Below are 21,332 nucleotides of genomic sequence, written 5' to 3' on the forward strand. Positions count from 1 at the left end.
GGTGAGTCTGGCACGCGTGCCTAACAGTACGGCCTGAAATCCATTGCTTTTTAAGTAAATACGACCTTCGCCGAGGATTACCACACCCTCCCGAGTAGGCGGCGGCGTCCGCACTATGTCGGCGATCGAGATTTATTGCCCCCTCTCCCTTCCCTTCTTATTTTCCTTCCCCCCAACCGTCCACCCCCTTCCCCCCAAACTCAGCTCCCGCTTCACTTGAGAGGGCGCGCTGGAATAAACCTCCGTTTCTTCACCCCTTTCCTCTCCCCCGGCAAACACTCCCGCCTCCGCCCTCTCTCCTCCCGGGAGGGATGGCGGAGGGGGCAGGGGGGAGCAGACGAGAAGGCCCCCGTGCGACCACTCTCCCGATAACCGACTCCGCCTCTCCCCTCATCCGCCAATTTCCCCGTCGGAACGAAACACGCTCCCGTTCCGCTTGGCTTGTCTCGACGACCGCCCACCCTTCCTGTCCTGACGGAGGGGGGGAGGGCCCTGCCGCACATCCCTCGTCCCTTCCTTGACCCTCTCCGGAGAGGGGTACGTTTAGCGGGGGATGGAGCATAGTGAGATGAGGGCGGGTCTGATCCACGGCAAGGACCAACATGAGAAAAGTTGTCGAGTTTGCAAACTACCCGATCATTTTGATCGGGCGATTAATTATTCAGGATATACATACATAAGTAAAGTTAAAAGCGATATCATGAAATGGGAGTACTTTTTTAGCAACAAAATGTAACTTAAAAAACAGCAGACGTTCAACAAAGATGTTTTTGCATACTTTTATCCATGAATTATTGGAAACGGAACTAAACAAAGTGATATACTTTACACTTTCAGGCTTCACTTCGCAAAATTGTTTGATTTCCATATTAAATGAGTTTTTAATATTCCACAGACTTGTTCACAAAGTCTGTGGAAAATTACAAACCCTTTTAATATAAACAAAGTGAGTTGTTTCACAAAGGTACTACGAAGTGAAACCAATTTGCTACCAAACACAACCAAGCACAATTTCCTCATCACAGTTGCGATGCATGGAAAAAGATGTGAAATGGAATGAAGGAGGGGAGCAAAGGAATGGTGGTGGAAGGGAGGGAGTGGGACCGGAGTGAAGGAATTGTAGCGAGAGGGGACGGAAAATGGGAGGTCAGGTGGGGTCAACAAGACGTCGGGTGTAATAGGGAGGAAATGAAGGGAAGCATTTCGGGGAAGGACTCCATAAACGGGGAGAAGCAGACGGCGGGTTGGGCGACCCTTAAATGCCTCGAAGGCCCAGAATGTCCGGACCAATTATAAAAATTCGAGATAAACGTTCAGGAAATATTTGACTGATAAGAACAAAATTGAAAAGGATCTCCTTCGTCCGTAGGCGACTACATTGGGGTGAATTACGGCTTAAGAGGAGGATTGTATTGCAGTTTATTTTACTCACCGCGACAACATTACTGCAGAAAGCACGGTATTGAATGCATAAATGAAAGAAAAATTATCTCTATCTAAAGTAAAGGTGGTAGAATAGCTATCGAGCAACAAATACATTTCTTGACGAAATACTACAATTCAGAAATGTCTTCGCAAAATTTTTATTAAGATTAAAACGTACACTGACAATGGTATAATTCACTCCACACACTTGCTAGTTAGATTCAATTCAATAATGAAATGTTAAATGCATCAAAACAAATTAAAGAGGCACTTAAATGTATTTTATATCTCCCTTATAGCGAATATGTTCCTCACATTTCTTTGTAAATCGTGTACATGAACACCTATTTTTCAAACGCGCTATCATATTACCATGAGTTCAAATATACCTATGGATTCGAAACGAATAGCGTAAAATCATTTCTTTCTCAGCAACGCTATTGATCTCGATCCTCACAATTTAATCAAATTTGAAGACTCGAGTCTTTTATAAATCGATTTAATGCTTTGAATATAATCGACGTTCACAAAATCATTCTCCACTTATTTTTTCCCTCTGAAGCTATACACATTTTGAATGATCAAAAAATAAAGTTAATTTAGATTCTTTTTGAAATTTCAAAATTACATAGCGATTGTTATTCATTTGATGCTATCATTATGTTCATATAATTTACCTATAAGTATTAAATAAATACATATAAACTCTCACATTGTATCAGCAATTTATTTTGTGATCTATGATGAGAAAATTGTTTTTCTTGGTCACCATCGTAAACATTAAAAAAATAATTAATTCATATGCGGCTTTGGAAAATATTTCCCGAGAATTGGTCGGTAATAATTATCAAGAAAACATTCACGTGCTGTCTTAATCTATAAGAATGTGGCCGTTTCACTGCAATGAGACTTTTGTTGTTTAGGCCCTTTAACAAAATTCAGTAGAATGGAAGTGCATTTTTTTAATGACATTATCTATCGTATGCATGCAATTTGGACATGTTTCGAAAGGTATAATAAAATTCAACATTTGGATTAATATTTCACGAATTGAGTTTGACCCACTTAATACACAAGGCAATTACATATTTCCACTCCATTTCAATCCGAAAAAACCTAGAACTCATATGATAAATTTTCATAGCTGCATACAAAATCACGACACTTACAATTCATCGTTGAATTACTTAGTTTAAAAAATGTCAGGAGGCATAGCTTTGTTCGGAAAATTTCCATAAAACTCATGAATCTGGTTTACTTATTCAGTGTGAATAATATTTCCGCTATTCAAGGAGAAAGAAATGGAGATGTCATAATAATAAATTATGGAAATGGTATTAAACTAAAATGGGATTTAAATTTAACATATTGATAATCATTTGCCTACGGGGAATGAGTTTGACCTCGCGCACAGATGACACGCAGTGATTTGAATTCTTAATGATCGCGGAATTATCGGGAATTTTACTTCATAAATCTACATTGCATATTACCCAAAGAATATTTTGATAAAATTTCCGAATTTTCTAGGAGAATGTTTTTTTTATTTTGACGTGACATGTGAGTAAATGTTAACTGTTGAATAATGAATATACCAGCTACTCCCATTCTAACTTAATTTGTTCCTTTTTGATAGTTTTATTGGAGTATCTTCAGCTCGTCGCCATCTAGTACGCTGGGAATACCATTTCGGGCGGGTAGTGAGGATCAGAATAACAACATAACGGGAAAGGAAAGATCATTGCCGCATAGGCGAGTGAAACTGTGTAAATACAAGATTCGAGCTTGACATCTCGAATTCCATCAGGAAGGCAATGAACGCATTAATTTTATTTGAATCAAGTTCCCTCCTGAAATTGTTGACTCTGGCTAAGGTCACTCTAGACATAGTTATACAGTCAATGCGGCATTGCAAGAGGGGAAAAGAAGGGAAATATGGCTCTTGAGGTAAACGTAGATGAAGGAAGTACACAAAAAAAATGAGGATGGAGAGAGGAGGGAATAGTACCACTGGGGGTGAGTCGTTGTTGTGGCGGAAGAAAGAGGAGGATGATCGCGGTCGTGATGAGGGGGAGGGATATTACCCCTCTTGATATCAATGCGTGTATCGGTATGAGTGGCGAGTGAACCTCATTAGGTTACTGGGGCGAAAACCTTAGAACGAAAAGAGTTACGAAGTCTCAACAGACGCATTCACACAATGAAAGGTTTAGACATATTCTTTAGAGGGATTAAAGCAGGGTTAAAGAAGTTTTGTTAGACAGGGCGACGGGATAACAAACACTGAATTTTCAGATCTTTGGAGCTAGGGACGGCAGTTGCTTCGAGAAATCAGAAAATAAAATTAAGATATTTATAAACAGAATTGATAACTAGTTGGAAAGACCTGAATGAATACTTACTGGCAATTTTTTTACCCATTCTGAAGCACCATCAAGGTATGTAAGCACGAACTGCACCGTGAATGAAGTAAAAGATCACCGTGGTTCTCGCAAAAATATTTAAAATATTTTAAAACTAACAATTCATGAGCCTTCTTATTATAACATTATTAAATTTTTCACTAAGATCGTACGTCATGCACACTAAAACTACCGCTAACGGAAGACCCACTCACAAATGTACGGAATTTTCTAACAACCTGTTTCTTACGTTCCAAAGACAACAGCACGCAATTTATACCTTTTAAATATTTCAAAATCAGGCGTAAAAAGTTCAAACTATCTTAAACTTAACGTGAAAATTAGCTTATGAACTTAAGGGGAAGGTGTCAGCTACATCACTGAATGAATTGTTTTGGACGGGGACTTTAAGGAGAAGTCTTAAATTCTGGAAAAAAATGTGGATACCTGTTTGTTTACAACTTCTTACGAAATCCAAGATGTGGCAATAATATTTTCGCAAAAGTCTTTTTTTTTAAGCCTCATGTCTCATATGTGTCTACAGTTCAAGTTTCAGCTATATCATCACGTGGTATCATTTCAATAGTAGATTAATGAAACAAGCTTTTTTATTTTAGCAAAATGGAAAAAAATGAGTTTATTACGGTGATGAAATAATTCTATTGAACACGTTTAACATCGAAAGAGATTGAAGTCGAGTTGGATAAAGCTCATGGCACATCTGCTTCTGTGATTGCGACTGCTTACAACTGGGTAAATGAGTTTAAACGTGGCCGTATAACCAGAAATGATGAACAACATTCGGGACGTCCAGTGGAAACGACTTCCTTTGAAATGATTGACAAAATCCACGATATGATTTCGAGTGACTGACGATAGTTCGAAGTTCGCGAAATAGTTAAGGCCACAGCCATATCACAAGGTAGTGTGCCTTCAATTTAAAGGAAAAATTAGGCGTGAAAAATATCGGCAAGATGGGTCGGCATGATGGATTCTCAATGGAGAATAAACGCAATTTTGTGATCGGGTCGGAGGCTGGCTTTGAGCTTTTTCGTCGCGATCCGAGTGTCTGCGTCGATACATAACGGTTGACGAAACGTTGATCTCTACTGCACTTCAGGGACAAAGGATCAGTCGACACAGTGGATTTCTTGAGGCGGCTTTGGCTCCAATAACGGTGAAGACTGTGAAACCGGCCGAAAAGGTATGACCCATGGTGCTTTTTCCTAAGGACTTATTGAACGACCCAGGCACATCTGTTAGAGAGGTTAACGACACTAATTTCGAATAGAGATAAACTTTCAGGGCAAACGATTATGTTATCAATCAAATTGTGCAAGAATGCAGTGTCCTGAAATCTTCTTCTCTAATGTAGAGCTTTTATGCGCAAATTTAGTAAAAACGGGTTTCCACATTTTTATTTTCGTCTACGAAATTGAAAGTTGGAATTACTAATAATCATTAAAATTTTATTTCACGTTGGAATGGGCTAAAATACTTTTTTGAAATTTTAAAGATTAACATTCATCATTCAAAAAATACGATTCCGAGACTGAAATACGGATTTTTTTGCTACGATGTTTAACTATGCCATTGAAAACTACCTCAGACTTCATTTGAATAAACTGACTGCAATTAAATACCGATAAAATGTTCCAACTGATCGAAAGGATGTAATTAAGGACACTTGATTATTAATTTCAATAACAATTGAGGAAAATTGGAGATAGTCCTAGAGCATCTTTTGACATCGAAAGGAAATAAAAAAGCGATAGTCAATATAAAACATTTTTCAGCATGTTGGTGTCATTTTGGTCCATCAGGGTCTTCATAAAAGCAGAAAATAGAACTTGTGAAATGCATTCAGAATACAATACTGCCTTATTGATGACATCTGATTATTTTTATGCTACGACTATAATTACGCCGATATTTTATGTAGCTAACTACGGTGAACATTAAAGGGAATAGATTTTAAACCAGGTAAAAATAATTAATCATCTAATTTTTAAATAATAAAAATTATTGTTATAAGTTTCATACAAATTAATTCGTTTGAAAACGAAAAAAGAATATGCATACCATTGTATCCGTATTAAAAAACAAACAAAACATAAAGGGGAGAATATTCCAATACTTTAATTGATTTGAAATACTCAAAAGAGCTATCATGCCATTGGGCTGACGGAGTAGTGACGAAGTGTGAAACCGCTTTTGAAAGGGCCAGTTTGCACTTCTCCCTAAGGTTGCCAAACTAAGGGGAGTATTCATACTACGTACGCAAATTTATAGCTTGCGGTCTCCATTATGATATAGCAACAACATTCTCTTTTACTTCCTGTTTCGTGATCAGATAGAAGGAATTTGATTCCACGCACAGAAAACTGCCGAACGATTGAAGTCGAAATGAGAATTCCCCAAATAAGTGCTCTCTTCTCACTTCTATTTAGAAATTCTTCCACCAGTATTACTGACACACTGGTTAGCCGCATTTTCATCATTTTCCAGAGTGCAGGCAACGTCCTCGTCCTGCATTAACGGGAAACTAGTCTAATAGGTTGGAAAAAACTAGGCACAAATCACGAAATATAAAATACAACCTGCACAAAATAAATACCGTTGTATTTATACGTGGCATAATACGCATTACTCCTTTTGTACACGATTACATTTATTGCCTTACGATTACACAAAATTGCCTTAATAGTAGTTATATATTAAGCCTAAAGATATGATCAATAAGAATATTAGTTATTTTTATTAAAACTTAAGAGTTTGGCTGCATTCAGCATTACACAACGTGAACTTATAGCTAGTGCAGGGGGTGGGATAAAAAACTACAATGTTTGTGATACCGGAAATTCGATAAGATAAAGAACTTTAAATATTTATGAACATTATTAAATTTTATACATTAAGTGTAGTTAATACTAAATCCTACCATTCAGATCCACTCCAAATCTTTAACTCGATTCGGTTCGATTGAATCAAGTCAGAAGTTTTATTAGTTTAGGACGGGGATTTTTGAACGAAACGATATATTCGATTTCATTAAGTGGACCCATCGCTCTAGATCTCCCATTCCTGAGATAAAGGAAGTAAGGAAAAGCAAGACGGGATTGAAAGGAGATTGCTTCTCCCGCTAACGGAATGACCGATGCAATCGAGGCGATTGGCCGCGACCATAAATGGAACCGATCGTGGCGCAAGCGATTAACTTGTATTCCGACGGAGTCAGTGATAGGGGAAGATGGGTCGGAGGTCGCTCCCTTGGCCCAATCCCTTCCGGGACCTCGGAGCATTATTCCGTCGCATAACCATTCCGGCGTCTTCCTGATGCGCGACGGCTGGATCACAGTTTCACGTAAGTGGCCCCGGAACGAACATAAATGTTTGCTCCGGCGTGAAAGTTAACGGTTCATTTCACGACGTGGGATCACGCATGAGCAGAATATGCATTAAAATCTGGCAACCTTAACAACAACAAAAACGTAAAAAATATTTTGGAACCGATGGAATGATCTCCCTCTATTTACGCAATTTATGGAAGAATTTTCGGGAACTGCTAACCGTGTGCTAGATAGGATTATAAAAAAAATCGACGCACGTGATTTAAAAAATTCTAATCAAACTTTATATTTAGAATAAGATGATAAAAATCTTAGAAATTAAAACCATTTATTTATTAATAATTTAATATCTGAAAGTTTATAGCACATATTTATAACTAACTTGAATAATATGCTGCTCCGTAAACGAACGGCCATCTCTATAATTTCATAAAACGGACAAAATATACGTAAATCACCGGAATAGATTGGCAGTTCCATAATGTTAATTTCAAATAATACTTATGATGTAGCGTCGTAGAAAATAATAGCCAAAATGCAAATACAGTATTACTCCGACAAATAATGTCCGAAAACGATTCCCAAAATCCGCCGCCACCCATCGCTCACCTCATTCTCTTAAGTGGGACACCCAGAGCTCCAAGATTATCCTTCTAGCTTCGATACTGCCAGGGAAGGCTGATCTCCACGAAGTAACTGTGAGAGTTGAAATTAGAAGCTTTCGAGGAGCGCAGGGCAAACATCCATGTTGACAAAGGATAAACAGCTTAGGAGTGTGGTCAAGCGGAGCCACGAATGAGCTTCCATTGATGAAGGGGCAAGATTGACGGGAATGCAGCGAATGTTAAGTGGGGCGAAGTGGGGGACTGGGCAAGTCGAGCAGGCTAAAGACAAGGGCGGGTGCCCTGGGGCGGGGGTTACGACTCTAACCGGGGTAGGAGAACGTGTGGCCGACGGGGTGGAATGGAGGGGGAACCAGGGTTCTCCTTAACAGCGCCGTATCGGCGGAAACCCCCCAGAATACTTCCTTTTCACTGGCGCGGGGTGAGGGGGCAAGGAGGGCCGAAGGGAGTCAAAGGGAGGGGAAAGAGAGAGAGATAACTTTGGATGGCTGGAGAACGACCGGAAGCTGACGTTAGTGTCTACGTCCTTCTATAAAGATTGATATCGTGAGACTTACCCTGGCTATCCATGTACTTTAATATCAGAGGAGGCTCTCCTCTTATTATCCTACTTCCGTTGATTTGTCCATTTGAATGAGATATGTACTTAGCGTTACATTTTGGTGTTTCCGAGAGTAACGAGATATTCATTCAGAGTCTCTATAGAGCTTTAATATAACTTATGTAAAACTATTTGGCTCGCACATTATACGAAAACCATCCATTACCGCGAGTATTTTCTCGCTCTAGTTCACTTTTGAATTGCAAGTCGCTATCAACTTCATTACTTCCATTGCTCTTGTCATTACAAACTGGTAGATTTGGTCGAAAAAGAGAAGCATTTTAACGAAGTCCCTGAAAACGTTACAAACTTTATATAACTTTAAAACTCAAGTCTGAAAGTACTCGTTCAAAAGATTTTTCTGACAGCAAATCGGGAGTGCGAAACGAAGAACCGAACTGGATGATTTTTGAAATTGGGCGCCGGCCAAGTTTGCGCTCGCTAGCGTGCGGTGATGGATTTTGAGATTGGATGCAAATAAGGTGAGTCGGTGGCGGGGAGGAGATAGGATGAGGGAAGAGACGAACGAATCCAGTGAAATAAAAATAATACACTTTCCGGGTTCGAGCTTATCGACTGGTGTTCCCGGGATCCAACCAAGAGTGCCAAACTCGCAAATGGGGGGAACTCCGGGAACATATGCGCTTCATTTCTCCCCACAACCTGAGTGCTGATCGTACAAACAGTTTTAGTGTGTGCAAATCGAAGTCAGAGGGAGATGGATGACCAGATGAAATTCGATTGGGTCAAAAAATTAAAATTATGAATTGCCTCCCCAGCTGCGAGCGTTCTTACTATGCATATTTTTTATTGGGAGTGGATATCTAAAGATAGGCCGAGCGAGATTTCCACAGAGGTGGTTTTTGAATACGTGGCCAAAGAGCTGCAAGCACGGAAAAAGAAGCCGCGGATGGTAATGGTTAGTTTTTTATTAATGAACAATCCGTAACGTCGGCATATTCTTTATTGGCTAAAATTTCACTAAATTCTAAGGTGCATGTGTTTGTAGGTTGATAGCATACATGTTTACATGAGTGTAAGTTAAAAGATTTTTGAATGAATGCATATGCCACTATGGGTGTAGGTTAGAATAAATATGTTGAGTTTGCATGTAGTTTTGTTCTCTTTTACGGTTGGTGACCTAACACCCCCCGCCACAAACCCTTGAGGCGGCTTACGGGGTATTAAGTAGATGTACAGGTAGATGGAGATTCTAGAATCACACCCCATTGAGGTCCGTGAAAACTAGAGTCTATTACTGAGGGATGACCTTGGGTGGAATCCTTTCGAAGTCACCCTTATTCTAAAGGGTGACTTCGAAAGGATTCCACATTCGAAACTTGGGGGAAAATGAAAAGCACTAACTTTTTGGCGATTTTCATAGGGATTGTTACAACTAAGGGAGGAAAAAATACACCTTACGCGCCTTTTAAATTAACCACGCGCAGTGACGCTAGGGTATTGCAGTGTTAAAAGTAAATTTAAAGATTGTCTTAATGTGACTCGAAAAATTCAAGCATGTCAATCCCCACAACCCGTTCACCATTTTACTCGTACGTGGCGGTGTTTAAGCTTCCAAAACATGCATCAGTACCATCTGAACTGAACCAAAGAGAAAAATAAATGGCATAAAAATATAAGTTAAATTATTACAACGATTACAACTTAATTTCAAAGACACGAAGAGTAAGTATGTATATATAGATACAGTATGTATATAGGTATACAAAATTTATGTAGGTTTTGCACCGCTGGGTTTCTTCCAGTTGAAGCAGGAGACATCAAGTATTTGCGGGTAAATAAAAGTTTCCCAAATCAAGTAAAGAATACCTTGTACCCTTAATAAAATAAAAACGAGATTCTTATGCATACATTTAACACTCATCGCTGTACAAAAATTTGGAATTAAAAAAATCCTTTTTTCCTTTCTTAATTACTAATCTTCGAAGGTAAATAAAAAAACATATTTGGAACTACTTATAGATGCATTAGTTTACTTCGTAGGCTAAAACAAATAATGATATCAGAAACTGAGTGGTATATGTATTTGGATAGGCACATTTCACGCGATTAAATTCTTCAGCATTAAGGATAACGAACTTGAGTCGAGGACTTCCAAAAAATCATTGAAGGGAACAATAACCACATCAACCGCAAGAATGCGACCCCTTATAACCGACACTCAATTCGTTATTGTTGAGATGCATGAATAAAATAAAACAAAAACGTTTTGTATTAATAAAAGTGCATAGCCAAGGACGCCTAAAAGTGATTGTGGAAGAGTCACTTCGTCCCGTTAGTGTCATAATTGAATAATTCTTAACAGTTAAATGCATTAAATAGAAATGAAGTTTTTCGAGCAAAGTTTTAAACGAGACTTTGGATGGAACTTAAATAGCTCAAGCTGGTCAAAAGTTAAACATGCCAATGATTACAACGACATTCAATTAGCGGTTTTATGTCCATGATTTCTTAAGTGATATTGAGTGAAAACACCTGAAATTCATATGGTAAACATTGAGAATGAATAGGAAATTGGTGGCGAAATTAAGAAAAATGAGGAAAATGGGTGATCATGACAACACTTCTAGATTATAAAAATGACTAATAACGACTTCTCCCACGTTTCTCACCAAAGAAATTTATTTTTGGAATTATGTTTACTACTCTAACTTTCAAGCTTGTAAGCTCTCTTCGCAGAAGGCTTTCGAGACAAAGATGTTATACTTACGGCGCAAGAAAAGCTTTAAATCTTTGTAAATTTTGAAAGAATTGAAAATTCACGAAAGTAGTCATGGATTCTTTGATGCAGAAGCTAATTAAGACACAATACTTTTTAAAATACCTGCTCATTCCCAAGAGCCTCACCTCATTAAGACACGTTTGAGAGGTTTTCCCCATAAAATTATCGAACACGCCAACTTCCCTATATCCTTAACCTAGTCGAATAACTGACACTAAACATTGAAGATGAGAGGGCTGAATAGATCTAAACAATAGATCTAAACAAGCCCATAAAAGTTAAAAAATACGATTAATTATCCCAAGGTTTTTAAAAACTTAAAAACTTGATTCTCCCCCTGATGTTTCCGATTTGGGCCTTTCCTGGGCAACGCCCCCACCCTCACACTCTTCCCCCATTGTTCACTCCCTCCGTTATTTTTTTTAATGGACCATGGAAATACTTGGATCATCCTCCCAGCCCCTCGCTCGACCCCCTCCCCCCTGACAACGACTGCCTTCCTTCCTCCCTTCTCACTTCAACCCTTCTTCGCCCCTCCCCCGCCCTCCCACCGTCTTGGAGGAAGGATAAAGGGAGCCATAGCAAATGGCTAGAGTCATCAACGAATACCAATGGGATTGCTCAACTCCCGACGACAGGGGAGGGAAACATATTGATGACTGAAGGAATAAAGGGAGACGGGATTTCCCGTGGTACGACAAGGAGGGCCAGAGTTAAGCAGCACGTGGATAAAATCGATGGAGGGAGGATACCGGCGACCTCCGTAATTAATATGACCCTGACCAATGAGGTAGGGAGATACGCACACTCTAAAAGGGGGCACTAACATATAAGGAGACTATCTGCAGACGACACTTTTTAGCTCTCCCAACCCCACAGACACCATTAGAAACCGCCGAATATCCCTGGTCATATTTTATTGACTACTTTATGCAAATAAATTTGACGCACTACACTAATCGGCATACAATTTCATGCTAAACTAATGTCACTTATGTTATGATACGTCTTGGTGACTTACGAAACAATAGCCGCTGCATAATTTTTACACATAAATTAAAAATTAAACATCCTCAGTAAATTTTCTTCGATAATTTCTCAGTGTTTTCATATTTATCGTCGATAGGCCAGGCTAATGAGAAATACGAGTGAGTATCCATTCATTTGAGAATTGGGGGATCAAAAGACGCCGAGGTATTTGTGCGATTCAAAAATCAGGTGCCCATGAACCGCGCACCTTCTCTATCTTAAAATCTCCTAGCATCAGAAATTATATCCCAACGTCCCATTTTCCGGACAGAAGTGAGCATAGTAAAGTCTCCGCTCCCGGGATTTGTGATGCGCTTAAGATGAAGGGTATGTTTGACTGCACTCACTGCAGGGAGTCCTGGTGTCCGTTCCGCCCGTCCTTCTTGGAGCGCAACAGGAGCAGCGAGGCGAGCCCCACGGACGCGACGAGCAGGATCATGGCGCAGGCGCAAGCCACGCCGATGTAGAAGGCGCCCCCGGCGCCGCCAACTGCCCCCACGCCCCCACCGCCCGCCGCCGAGGCGATCACGCCGCCCATCGAACCCGGGCCGGGGGGACGGGACGCCACGGCCGATGACTCGTTGAGCAGCCTCTCTTCTGATGGAGGGGATCGGGCGAGCAAGGAAGAAAGGGAAGAGAGGATTTAATGATTGCGAAACAGGCGATGGCATTCCTTATGACAAATGTGAGGTCAAAGAAATACACTAACATTGATATTACAATCACATTTCACAACAGGGAAACTTGTTCAGGATGTTGTATACGAATCACAATGTATTATATACTATATTATTATGCTATCAGTAGTTACCTTTATATCACTGGAAAAAGGACAGTCGTTTCATCTACGATAATACTGTTGCTCAGCGAGTAGTAAATTTTAAGACTATTCTAAAGAGAAACTTGTCGATATTTACGTCCTGTTATTAATAAAATAAAGGAACTTCTAGCAAGATTTTATATCTTGAATTTCTCAGATTTTTTTGGAAAATCTTAATAAAGGACCTGCTTACTCATCTATAGCATTTTAAAATTTAACGCGGTGGTACTATTCTTACTCTCCTTTCAGGTAATTCTTCTGCCGAGTACCGTCGATGAGTTCAATTTAGAGGCACCGATGGTAATTCAAGCATTTGTATCTTGGATGGCTTCAGTCGGATTCAACTGTTACTGCAACGAAAGCTAAATCAGAGGAACGACAGGGAAAGGCTAATATTAACTGCTATGTCCTGGTCTCATATATTCCACAGATTTTGTTATTCCGTAGAAGTTACATCCAAATATCCGCATAATTTTATCGCAAACATTATGTTTTCTTTAATAACTTCGGCGAATTAGTAGCGATAATTTATTGGTTAGAGAAAAATATAGTTAATTTGCCGTTTAAATTAATTCTTTTATATTTTATGTAATTAAAAACCATTGAATATCATGCGTAGAAATATTACTGCGATGCAACTGCTAGATCAATTTGAAACAGTAGTTAATCTGTCCTTTAGGTACTTGGCTTGGGTCCACTATACTCCCGAGGCAAAACAGAAGTCAAAGCACGGGAGACATATTGACTTTCCACCAGCAAAAAAAGCATAGGAAATGGGTTCGGCCGGAACGGTGATCGATTCAGTTTTCTGGTATGCGAAAGGAATTCTGCCAATAGATTATATTGCCACTGGTCAAAAAATCACGGAACAATATATCGCTAACCTTCTGGACTAACTAACGCAAAAGATACACAAAAAGGACCAGGCTTGGCCAAGAAGAAAGTCATCTTTCATCAAGGCAATGCCCAACGACATCCAAGTGTCTTTCCAAGGAAAACACGTGAACTAAGATACAAATTTGTGCCCTACCAGCCTTATTCACCTGATTTGCTTCCATCAGATATCCATCCATCTCTTTCCTAGGCTCAAAATATTCCTCCGTGGACGAAGATTATCTTCAATCAAAGAACTAATAACCGAAATAGACGGGTATTTTGCTGGCCTGAAGGAATCTAATGTTCGAGATGGGATCATGATGTTGGAACATCACTGAACTAAGTGCATTATTTTACAGGGAGACAGTATTGAAAAATAGAGAAAAGTTTCTCTCCGGTAAGTCGTTTATTTCTATTCTATTCCGAGAACTTCATATATTACCTTCGTAAATTAACGATAAAAATCTTAGGGTCTAAAGACAAGTCAGGCGTCAAGGTGATTAAGGATCTATTTTAATTCCACTGAGCTTAGTGTAAGGGCAATTGGTGCTCAATTTCTTCCCCTACTACCCGGAAAACGTCTTCCGAGGGACCCTTCCTTCCTTCCCCCCTCCTAGTTCCCAAGCCCCTCCCTATTTTCTCCCCTACCCACCATCCCCATTGCGATTCACCCCACCCCTATCCTTCCACCTTGGTTATATCTCCTGCCTCCACTCATCCCTCCACCGACAGCTTCTTTTAATCCGACCCCACTCAGGCCCTTCCCTTTCTCTCTCCTCCTCATCGGACTTCACCCTTCCTCCCCCTCTTCTTTCTTCACTCACTTGACGTAACATTTCTCGATTTGCAACTGGTAAATTTTCGCCTAAGTTCATGGGTCGACGTCCGTAAGAGCCGTTTCATCTGCACCAGTTTCAGCTTAGACTCCAAAAGGTTGCTCCAGGGAAATATAAAATTTGCATTTTTCGTCGGGGAAATATTTATGAAACATTCACCAGTTGTACAAAAAGTCGCAGTTATCAAGAAGGATCCTTAGAAATTTTCACCGTCATAGTAATCATTTTCTCAAACTGCATTCAATATTTGTGCGTTAATCGACAGTACTAGTACTCTCTTGTACCATTTTTTAATCGCAATATAAAACTGGAAACAGGATAATTTCGTTTCAATCCGAGGAATGTTTAATAGACACTATTTTACCATCGTCTCATTAATCTTCTGTTCGTTTCTTGATGGAATGTCCTCCCATGAATCCATTAAATTACTTTATCTTACTTCGAGTCAAATTATGGTCAATTTTTCTTGTTTTGTATTTCTCAATAAGATTTATTCTCCCTCAGTTATATTTTAGCCTTTCATCTTCACATATTTCCTAATATATTTCAACTGGTCACAAAATGCGCTATTCCACCTCGGAAGTTTTACTACTAGTTACTGCTACTTACTGGTTGACAACGTGACGTTTGGTAAAGATAATAATTTAGATAAAATTAGGTATCCCTGATGGCCACCATAAGTACAGCTTATAGTACCATATGACCACCATAAGTACAGCTGTATTTGTGCAGCTTATGCACTTTGATAAAGATCCACATATCGAATACTATGCTGGAAGAGCAAAATTCGGGAGTATATCAAGTTAATACTTTTGCTGGGTCATAAAACCTGTACTAAATACTTCGAGAAGAAATTCGACAATTGACAACTTGGTACCACTGCAGTCATTTAAGCTTTGGTGCCGAGTTAAAATTTTCGTATTGAGTCATACTTGAGATTAGATGAAGATCATTCAACATACAAAGAGACGTTTCAGGAGTAATGTGGTGGAATATCATGATTAGTTAAAAATTTTAAAAATTGCTAATACAATTTTTTAATTAATCATTCAATAAGTTGAATAAGGTGTACTCGTATATTTTTTAACCCAAGGATAATACCGGATCCAGTTTCCTATGGCAAAGAGGTACTTTTCCAAATGTAGGTACCTCTTCGCGTGGCACCAAGTTATTTCAAGTGCATTACTATTTATTAATTATAATGCTTAATGAATTTTTACCCCTCGTGGGTTGCGTGAAAAATGTAGTCCCAAAAATTCGTAATCCGCAATCTGGATTGCCTGTGCGACGGGTTTGACTTCCCGGCCTCCCCGAGATCCCATCCGCACGTCACTCACCTCGCCATTCATGACTCGAGCCTTCCCCCACCCCCCCTCGGAGAAACCGCGGCCAATGTAACTCCATGGTTCATAAAAATCCTTGCCGATGTCCCCCAACTTTTCACCCCAGACACTCTAGATAGACATTATGTCTTGATTCCATGGAGTCATACGCACTGCTTGCAGCGGCATTCTCTTGCCATTGGAACCACTGTGTTCGATCACAGTCCACGATCCTCTCCCGGCTAATCGTATTCTTTTATTTCATTGATTTTATAGTTTTCATTATAATGCAATATTCATTAAACGCATGGCCAACTCCCGATTATCAGGGGTAATGAATGCATCGGAAACCGTGGATAATTCATTGAAAGAATTGAAATTAAAGATTATATAATATGAACGATGAAATTCGACAATTCGGGACATCAATTTTCATAAAATAATGAGCGTAATGCTGAAGAGTCAGGGTATTAGTGCCAAAAAAATAATAAAAGCAATGAAATATTATAAATAGAAATTGGAACAAAAATATTCACACGTTATGTACCACCAGCCGGACAATAGGGAAAATTTAACGAGCAAAGTTATATACGTATACGAACAAATTTATATATACTCGTATATAAATTTGCTCGTTAAATTTTCTCTCTCTCTCTATATATATATATATACACACACACATATATATATATATATATATATATATTTATACATATATATATATATACATATATATATATATATATATATATACATACATATATATATATACATATATATATATATATATATATATATATATATACATATATATATATATACATATATATATATGTGTGCATACCTGTGTGTACATATATTTATACATACATAATTGTGTATATAACAGTTTACGTATCTCGGAACTGTTTTGGACCAACAAAGTCAAAGTAGTAGGGACGCATGGAGAAGAATTGCGCTAGGCAAAGAGGTTTTCACAAGGAGGAGGGAGTTGATGACAGTGAAGTTGAGTAAGGATATTAAGAAAAGACTCGTTAAAACTTTTATATGGAGCGTAGCTATGTACGGCGCGGAAACGTGGCCATTGAAGCAGGAGGATAGACGTTTACTGGAGGCTTTTGATGTGGGTGTGGAGAAGAATGGAAAAGATGAAAAGGACCGAGAAGAAAACAAATGAGTAAGTACTTGGCATGGTGGGCGAAGAGAGGGGAATCTTATGGAGGCAGGAAAAGTGGATGAAGGGCGTATTGACCGACAGTGGGATGTTGAAGAATATAATAGAGGGGAGAATGTTGGGCAAACGAGGAAAGGGAAGGAACCTGATAGGGACGTCGGACGGGATGAAGGTAGGACGGAAGTACCCAGAGATGAAGAGGGACCTGATATAGAGTAGGATACTGCATTTTGTGTTTTGTTAGGAGTCAAAATATTTATTTATATAATATTTTATTTAATAAATATTTATTTAGTTACTGTGACCATCCAAAAACCTAACTTAACCGGTAGATTACCTAATAATAATAATATGTCTACATAACATATATTTAGTTATATCTATAAATTATCGGTAATCTACTGGTTAAGGTAGGTTTAGATGAACACCAGCTATCAAACGAAACAGTGACAATTCCTGTCTCTCTTGCCCCTCTTAAATCTGCATATTTCTTTCCTCCTTTATTTCTGTCCAGCATTCATTTCATATTCTTGCTCCTTCCACGGTTGCCCGACATTTTTCCCTCTGACAGTCTTCAATATCCCACTATCAATCAATAAGCTTTGCACCCATTTTTCCTATCTCCTTAGGATTCCTCCCAGCAATTCCCTCTCCTCCCCTCCATACCTTGCACTTCTTCATTTATTTTCCTTTCTGCCTACGTGAACTTCTCCATTCTTCGCCACTCTCACATTCCGTAAAAGCCTCCAATCTATGACTATCATCCTGCTTCAGTGACCTTGTTTCCGCACCGTAGAAAAACACGCTCTATTATCAAGGTTTTGCAAGCCTTTTCTTGACATCATTACTATATATCGGTATATACGTTATATAAATTCAAACACTAAATACCGCCATATGACGAAAAAATATTCATTCACATGGAAATCGATACAAGGAAAAAAGTACAAACTTGTACAAGGAAAAGGGATAGGAACACATATAAAGGATGGGCACAGGAGAGGTTGGGAATTAGGAATCGAGCAGATCACAAACGCAAAAATACTTCTTTGAGCGTGACTTGAACACCGGATCTTTGGACTTGCAGGGCCGATGCTCTAATCACTTGAGTTATGGAAGAAACGTTATTTACACTGAGAATCGGGGCACTTGGTTGCATAAAGACCCCGCAGATATAAAAGTTGAGCTCAAGAGATATATATATATATATATATATATATATATATATATATATATATATATATATATATATATATATATATACGCTTTTTTGCGTAGATGCTGCGTAACCATTCTCGTATTCAAGCTCACTTAATGTGTTGTCCATCACGAATAATTATTGACTAGAAAAATTAGAGATTTTTGGTTAAGATGAGAAGAAAGGACTTTCTTTTTTCTTTCCATCGTAAGTTTGCCTTCGCCTTCCACTTCCCTTCCCCACCTACCTCTCTCCATTCTCTGCCCCTTGTACCGACCGCCGCTCCTGACCAACACCTCCCACCCCATTCCGCTCCTCCCCTCGCTCGCGACAAATGAACGCACCCGTCCCGCAAATCACGCCCCCCCCCCGAAGAATCCCAGGCACCGCGATCTCCCCGAGATAGTGCGGCTGGAATAAATATGGGGCGGTGCGGGGGGGAATGCGAGGGGGATGCCTGCCCGCCTCAAGTGCGACCCTCTCCCCCCGTCTCCCTCGCTCCAAAAGCCGGGCATTAGCTACCCGGGCCTACTTCCTCAAGCGCCGGGATCCGCATCCGATTGCGATCTCATAAAGAGCCACGCAGGCTGAGCGATGCCGCTACGCCTGCAGTCCTCTTGCGCGATGACCAGCCTCAGTTACATTCGATGCGTCGTCAAGCCCTGCACCACTTGAAACATAACACGTGCATCTGATTTGCGTTTACCAACTGCTGCTTCATTTTAATTTTTCAAATGCAACGTAGTACGTGTATATCTTTCGTATATATTCAGAAATTACCAATACATTATTTGCAAATGCTAGTTATTGGAAATATCAGAGATGGTAAGTTAAAAACAACCCTTATGATTAATTATTTCAAGGTTAAAGGGTTTTTAATGAACGTCAGGCATACTTTCTCTTAGCTATTAGATATTTAACTTTCATGATATTATAACCCTTTATTTCACGAGTCATAGAGTCCCTATCGCAAGGGAGAAGCAATTGAGCTGTCATCCGAAGCTCTCTTAAAAAAAGTGGTAGTCTGTTGGTTATTTTTTATTTATATTTAGCATTTTAGTCAAGTATATTTTACTCGCTATATTTTTCGTGAGTTAGTATTAGATTATAACTAAAGGAAGCGGGTATTTATCAATAAATTTCAAATGAAAGAAGCCAATATTACTGTCACGTTTGCCTCAGCAAATTAAAGTTTGTGAAAAATGAAATGGTATAACTATGTAAAGTGTGTTATTTCGTCATGATACAACCGTGATACGGGTAGTATGCTCTCTCTTAAATGTGTGCGTGAGGTGTAACACTTAAGCTGCCCATTCACTTTTCGATGTCGATAAGCCTAACAGATAAATCGACCAAAATCACATTGGAAAGTTAAAAGCCGAAATTATCACACCGTACGCGTCGCTAGTTTTCTTTTCCGAAGGGATATTTAAGGGGAGCACACATCCACCGCCCTCCCATCCCTCGCATTCCCCGCATCACATCCACTCCGCCCTCCATTAACTCTCCGCTCCAACTCCCAACTCCCTCTCCCCCCTCCAAAACTTTCCCAACCGACCCCCCTCCTCACATCTCCCTTTAATATCTCCTTCTACCCCCCCCCCTGTCCATCCCCCCTGCCCTACCCTGCGTTCTAATCTGCATGGCCAATGAGCTTCCCTCGGACATTTTTCATTCTGCCCGCGCATCCTTTAACCTCCATTCACCTCCAACGGAGCTCCACACTCCATCTTCCCGCTCGCGTCCTCCCTTTCTTGCCCCTCCCCCTCCTCCACCCCCCCTCGCTTATCTTTTGTTTTTCTTGTTCTCTCGCCCCCACATCCCCTCCCCATTCCTCGCGGAGCCACCGTTTTTTTCACTGCAAAGCCGTTATTCCTTTTCTCTCGTCTCTCAATGACCGAGTACGCATAAGCAAACTTCATTATTGCTGATTATTACGAACCGCATCTCCGAATTCCTAAGTTCACAACGGAGAGCTGCAAATTGCTCCGGCTGTTCGCTCCTTCTCGCGTTCCAATTGGAGAGGGACGGAGTGAATCACACTCTGCGGAGTGATATCATCACTCGAGCCGATTGAAGATCACACAGATTTGTTCACCTTTGTTTCAGATTGATTAATGAGTAATGGAAAATTAATGAGCTCTAAATTAGGAAGCAATAGTCAACATGGATAAGGAAAAACAAACATACTCTCTCATTGCTCTTCAAGTGTTTTCTCTGTTTTTACTCAAATGTATGTAATCACTTTAGTTATTTGTTACGTGAGGTCAGCCGTAGTGTTCAATTCATTATATTTTGCACGCTAGCAAATTCAAATTGTAGAAATATTGGCAGATGATATAGAGAATCCATTACTTCATAAATCAAGAACAAAATTTCGGTGGTGCATTAGACTATTTAATTGGCACGAAATTGAAAAAAAGCTGTGAACAATTGTAGGAAGAGTATATCTTCTAAATATTACGGGTACGAGGCATTCAAAGTTGGTGTAACTGTAAAAATAAGAATGAAGTGTAAATATTGTACAAGAGAAAGAGAGTGAAATATCATTAACAAATTAAATAGTCATCAACAAAAAGGCTTAATTGACAGTCTTGAAATACCTCTTGCAGTTCCCAATGGAATTTTGGCGGCTATAGAGTTAAATCCAGCAGCTGTGATTACAGTAGCTATGATGTTTCCGAGACACGAATCGGATTTGAACTTGACATTCCTGATCAGCAATGCTTTTATTTACCATGCTAGCCACGTGCTCGCCGGGAAAAAGATAGACGAATCAAACTAATAATCAATAAAATAAGACTGATCAACCAATAGGGTGCATTCATCATTCGATTGTAATAATACGAGGGTCATCCGGAAAGTAATACCCGTTCGTGAAATAAAGACACAAAAGTAAATATTAACAAACATAAAAAATTTTATTTGAAAGA

At 39.5% G+C, this 21,332-nt stretch overlaps 1 protein-coding gene across 1 annotated transcript in view; it reads right to left on the reverse strand.

The window, feature by feature from the left end:
- Nucleotides 1-21,332, reverse strand: part of LOC139687589 (tyrosine-protein kinase Dnt-like) — a 772,241-nt gene that overhangs the window by 207,030 nt on the left and 543,879 nt on the right. Inside the window, exon 6 of the mRNA XM_071584808.1 lies at nucleotides 12,521-12,770. Coding sequence (XP_071440909.1) covers nucleotides 12,521-12,770 — 250 coding nt within the window. The remainder of the gene's footprint in view (nucleotides 1-12,520; nucleotides 12,771-21,332) is intronic.

The sequence above is a fragment of the Hetaerina americana genome, unplaced genomic scaffold (genome assembly GCF_022747635.1).
Source record: "Hetaerina americana unplaced genomic scaffold, ioHetAmer1.1.p SCAF_2, whole genome shotgun sequence".
Lineage (NCBI taxonomy): Eukaryota > Metazoa > Arthropoda > Insecta > Odonata > Calopterygidae > Hetaerina > Hetaerina americana.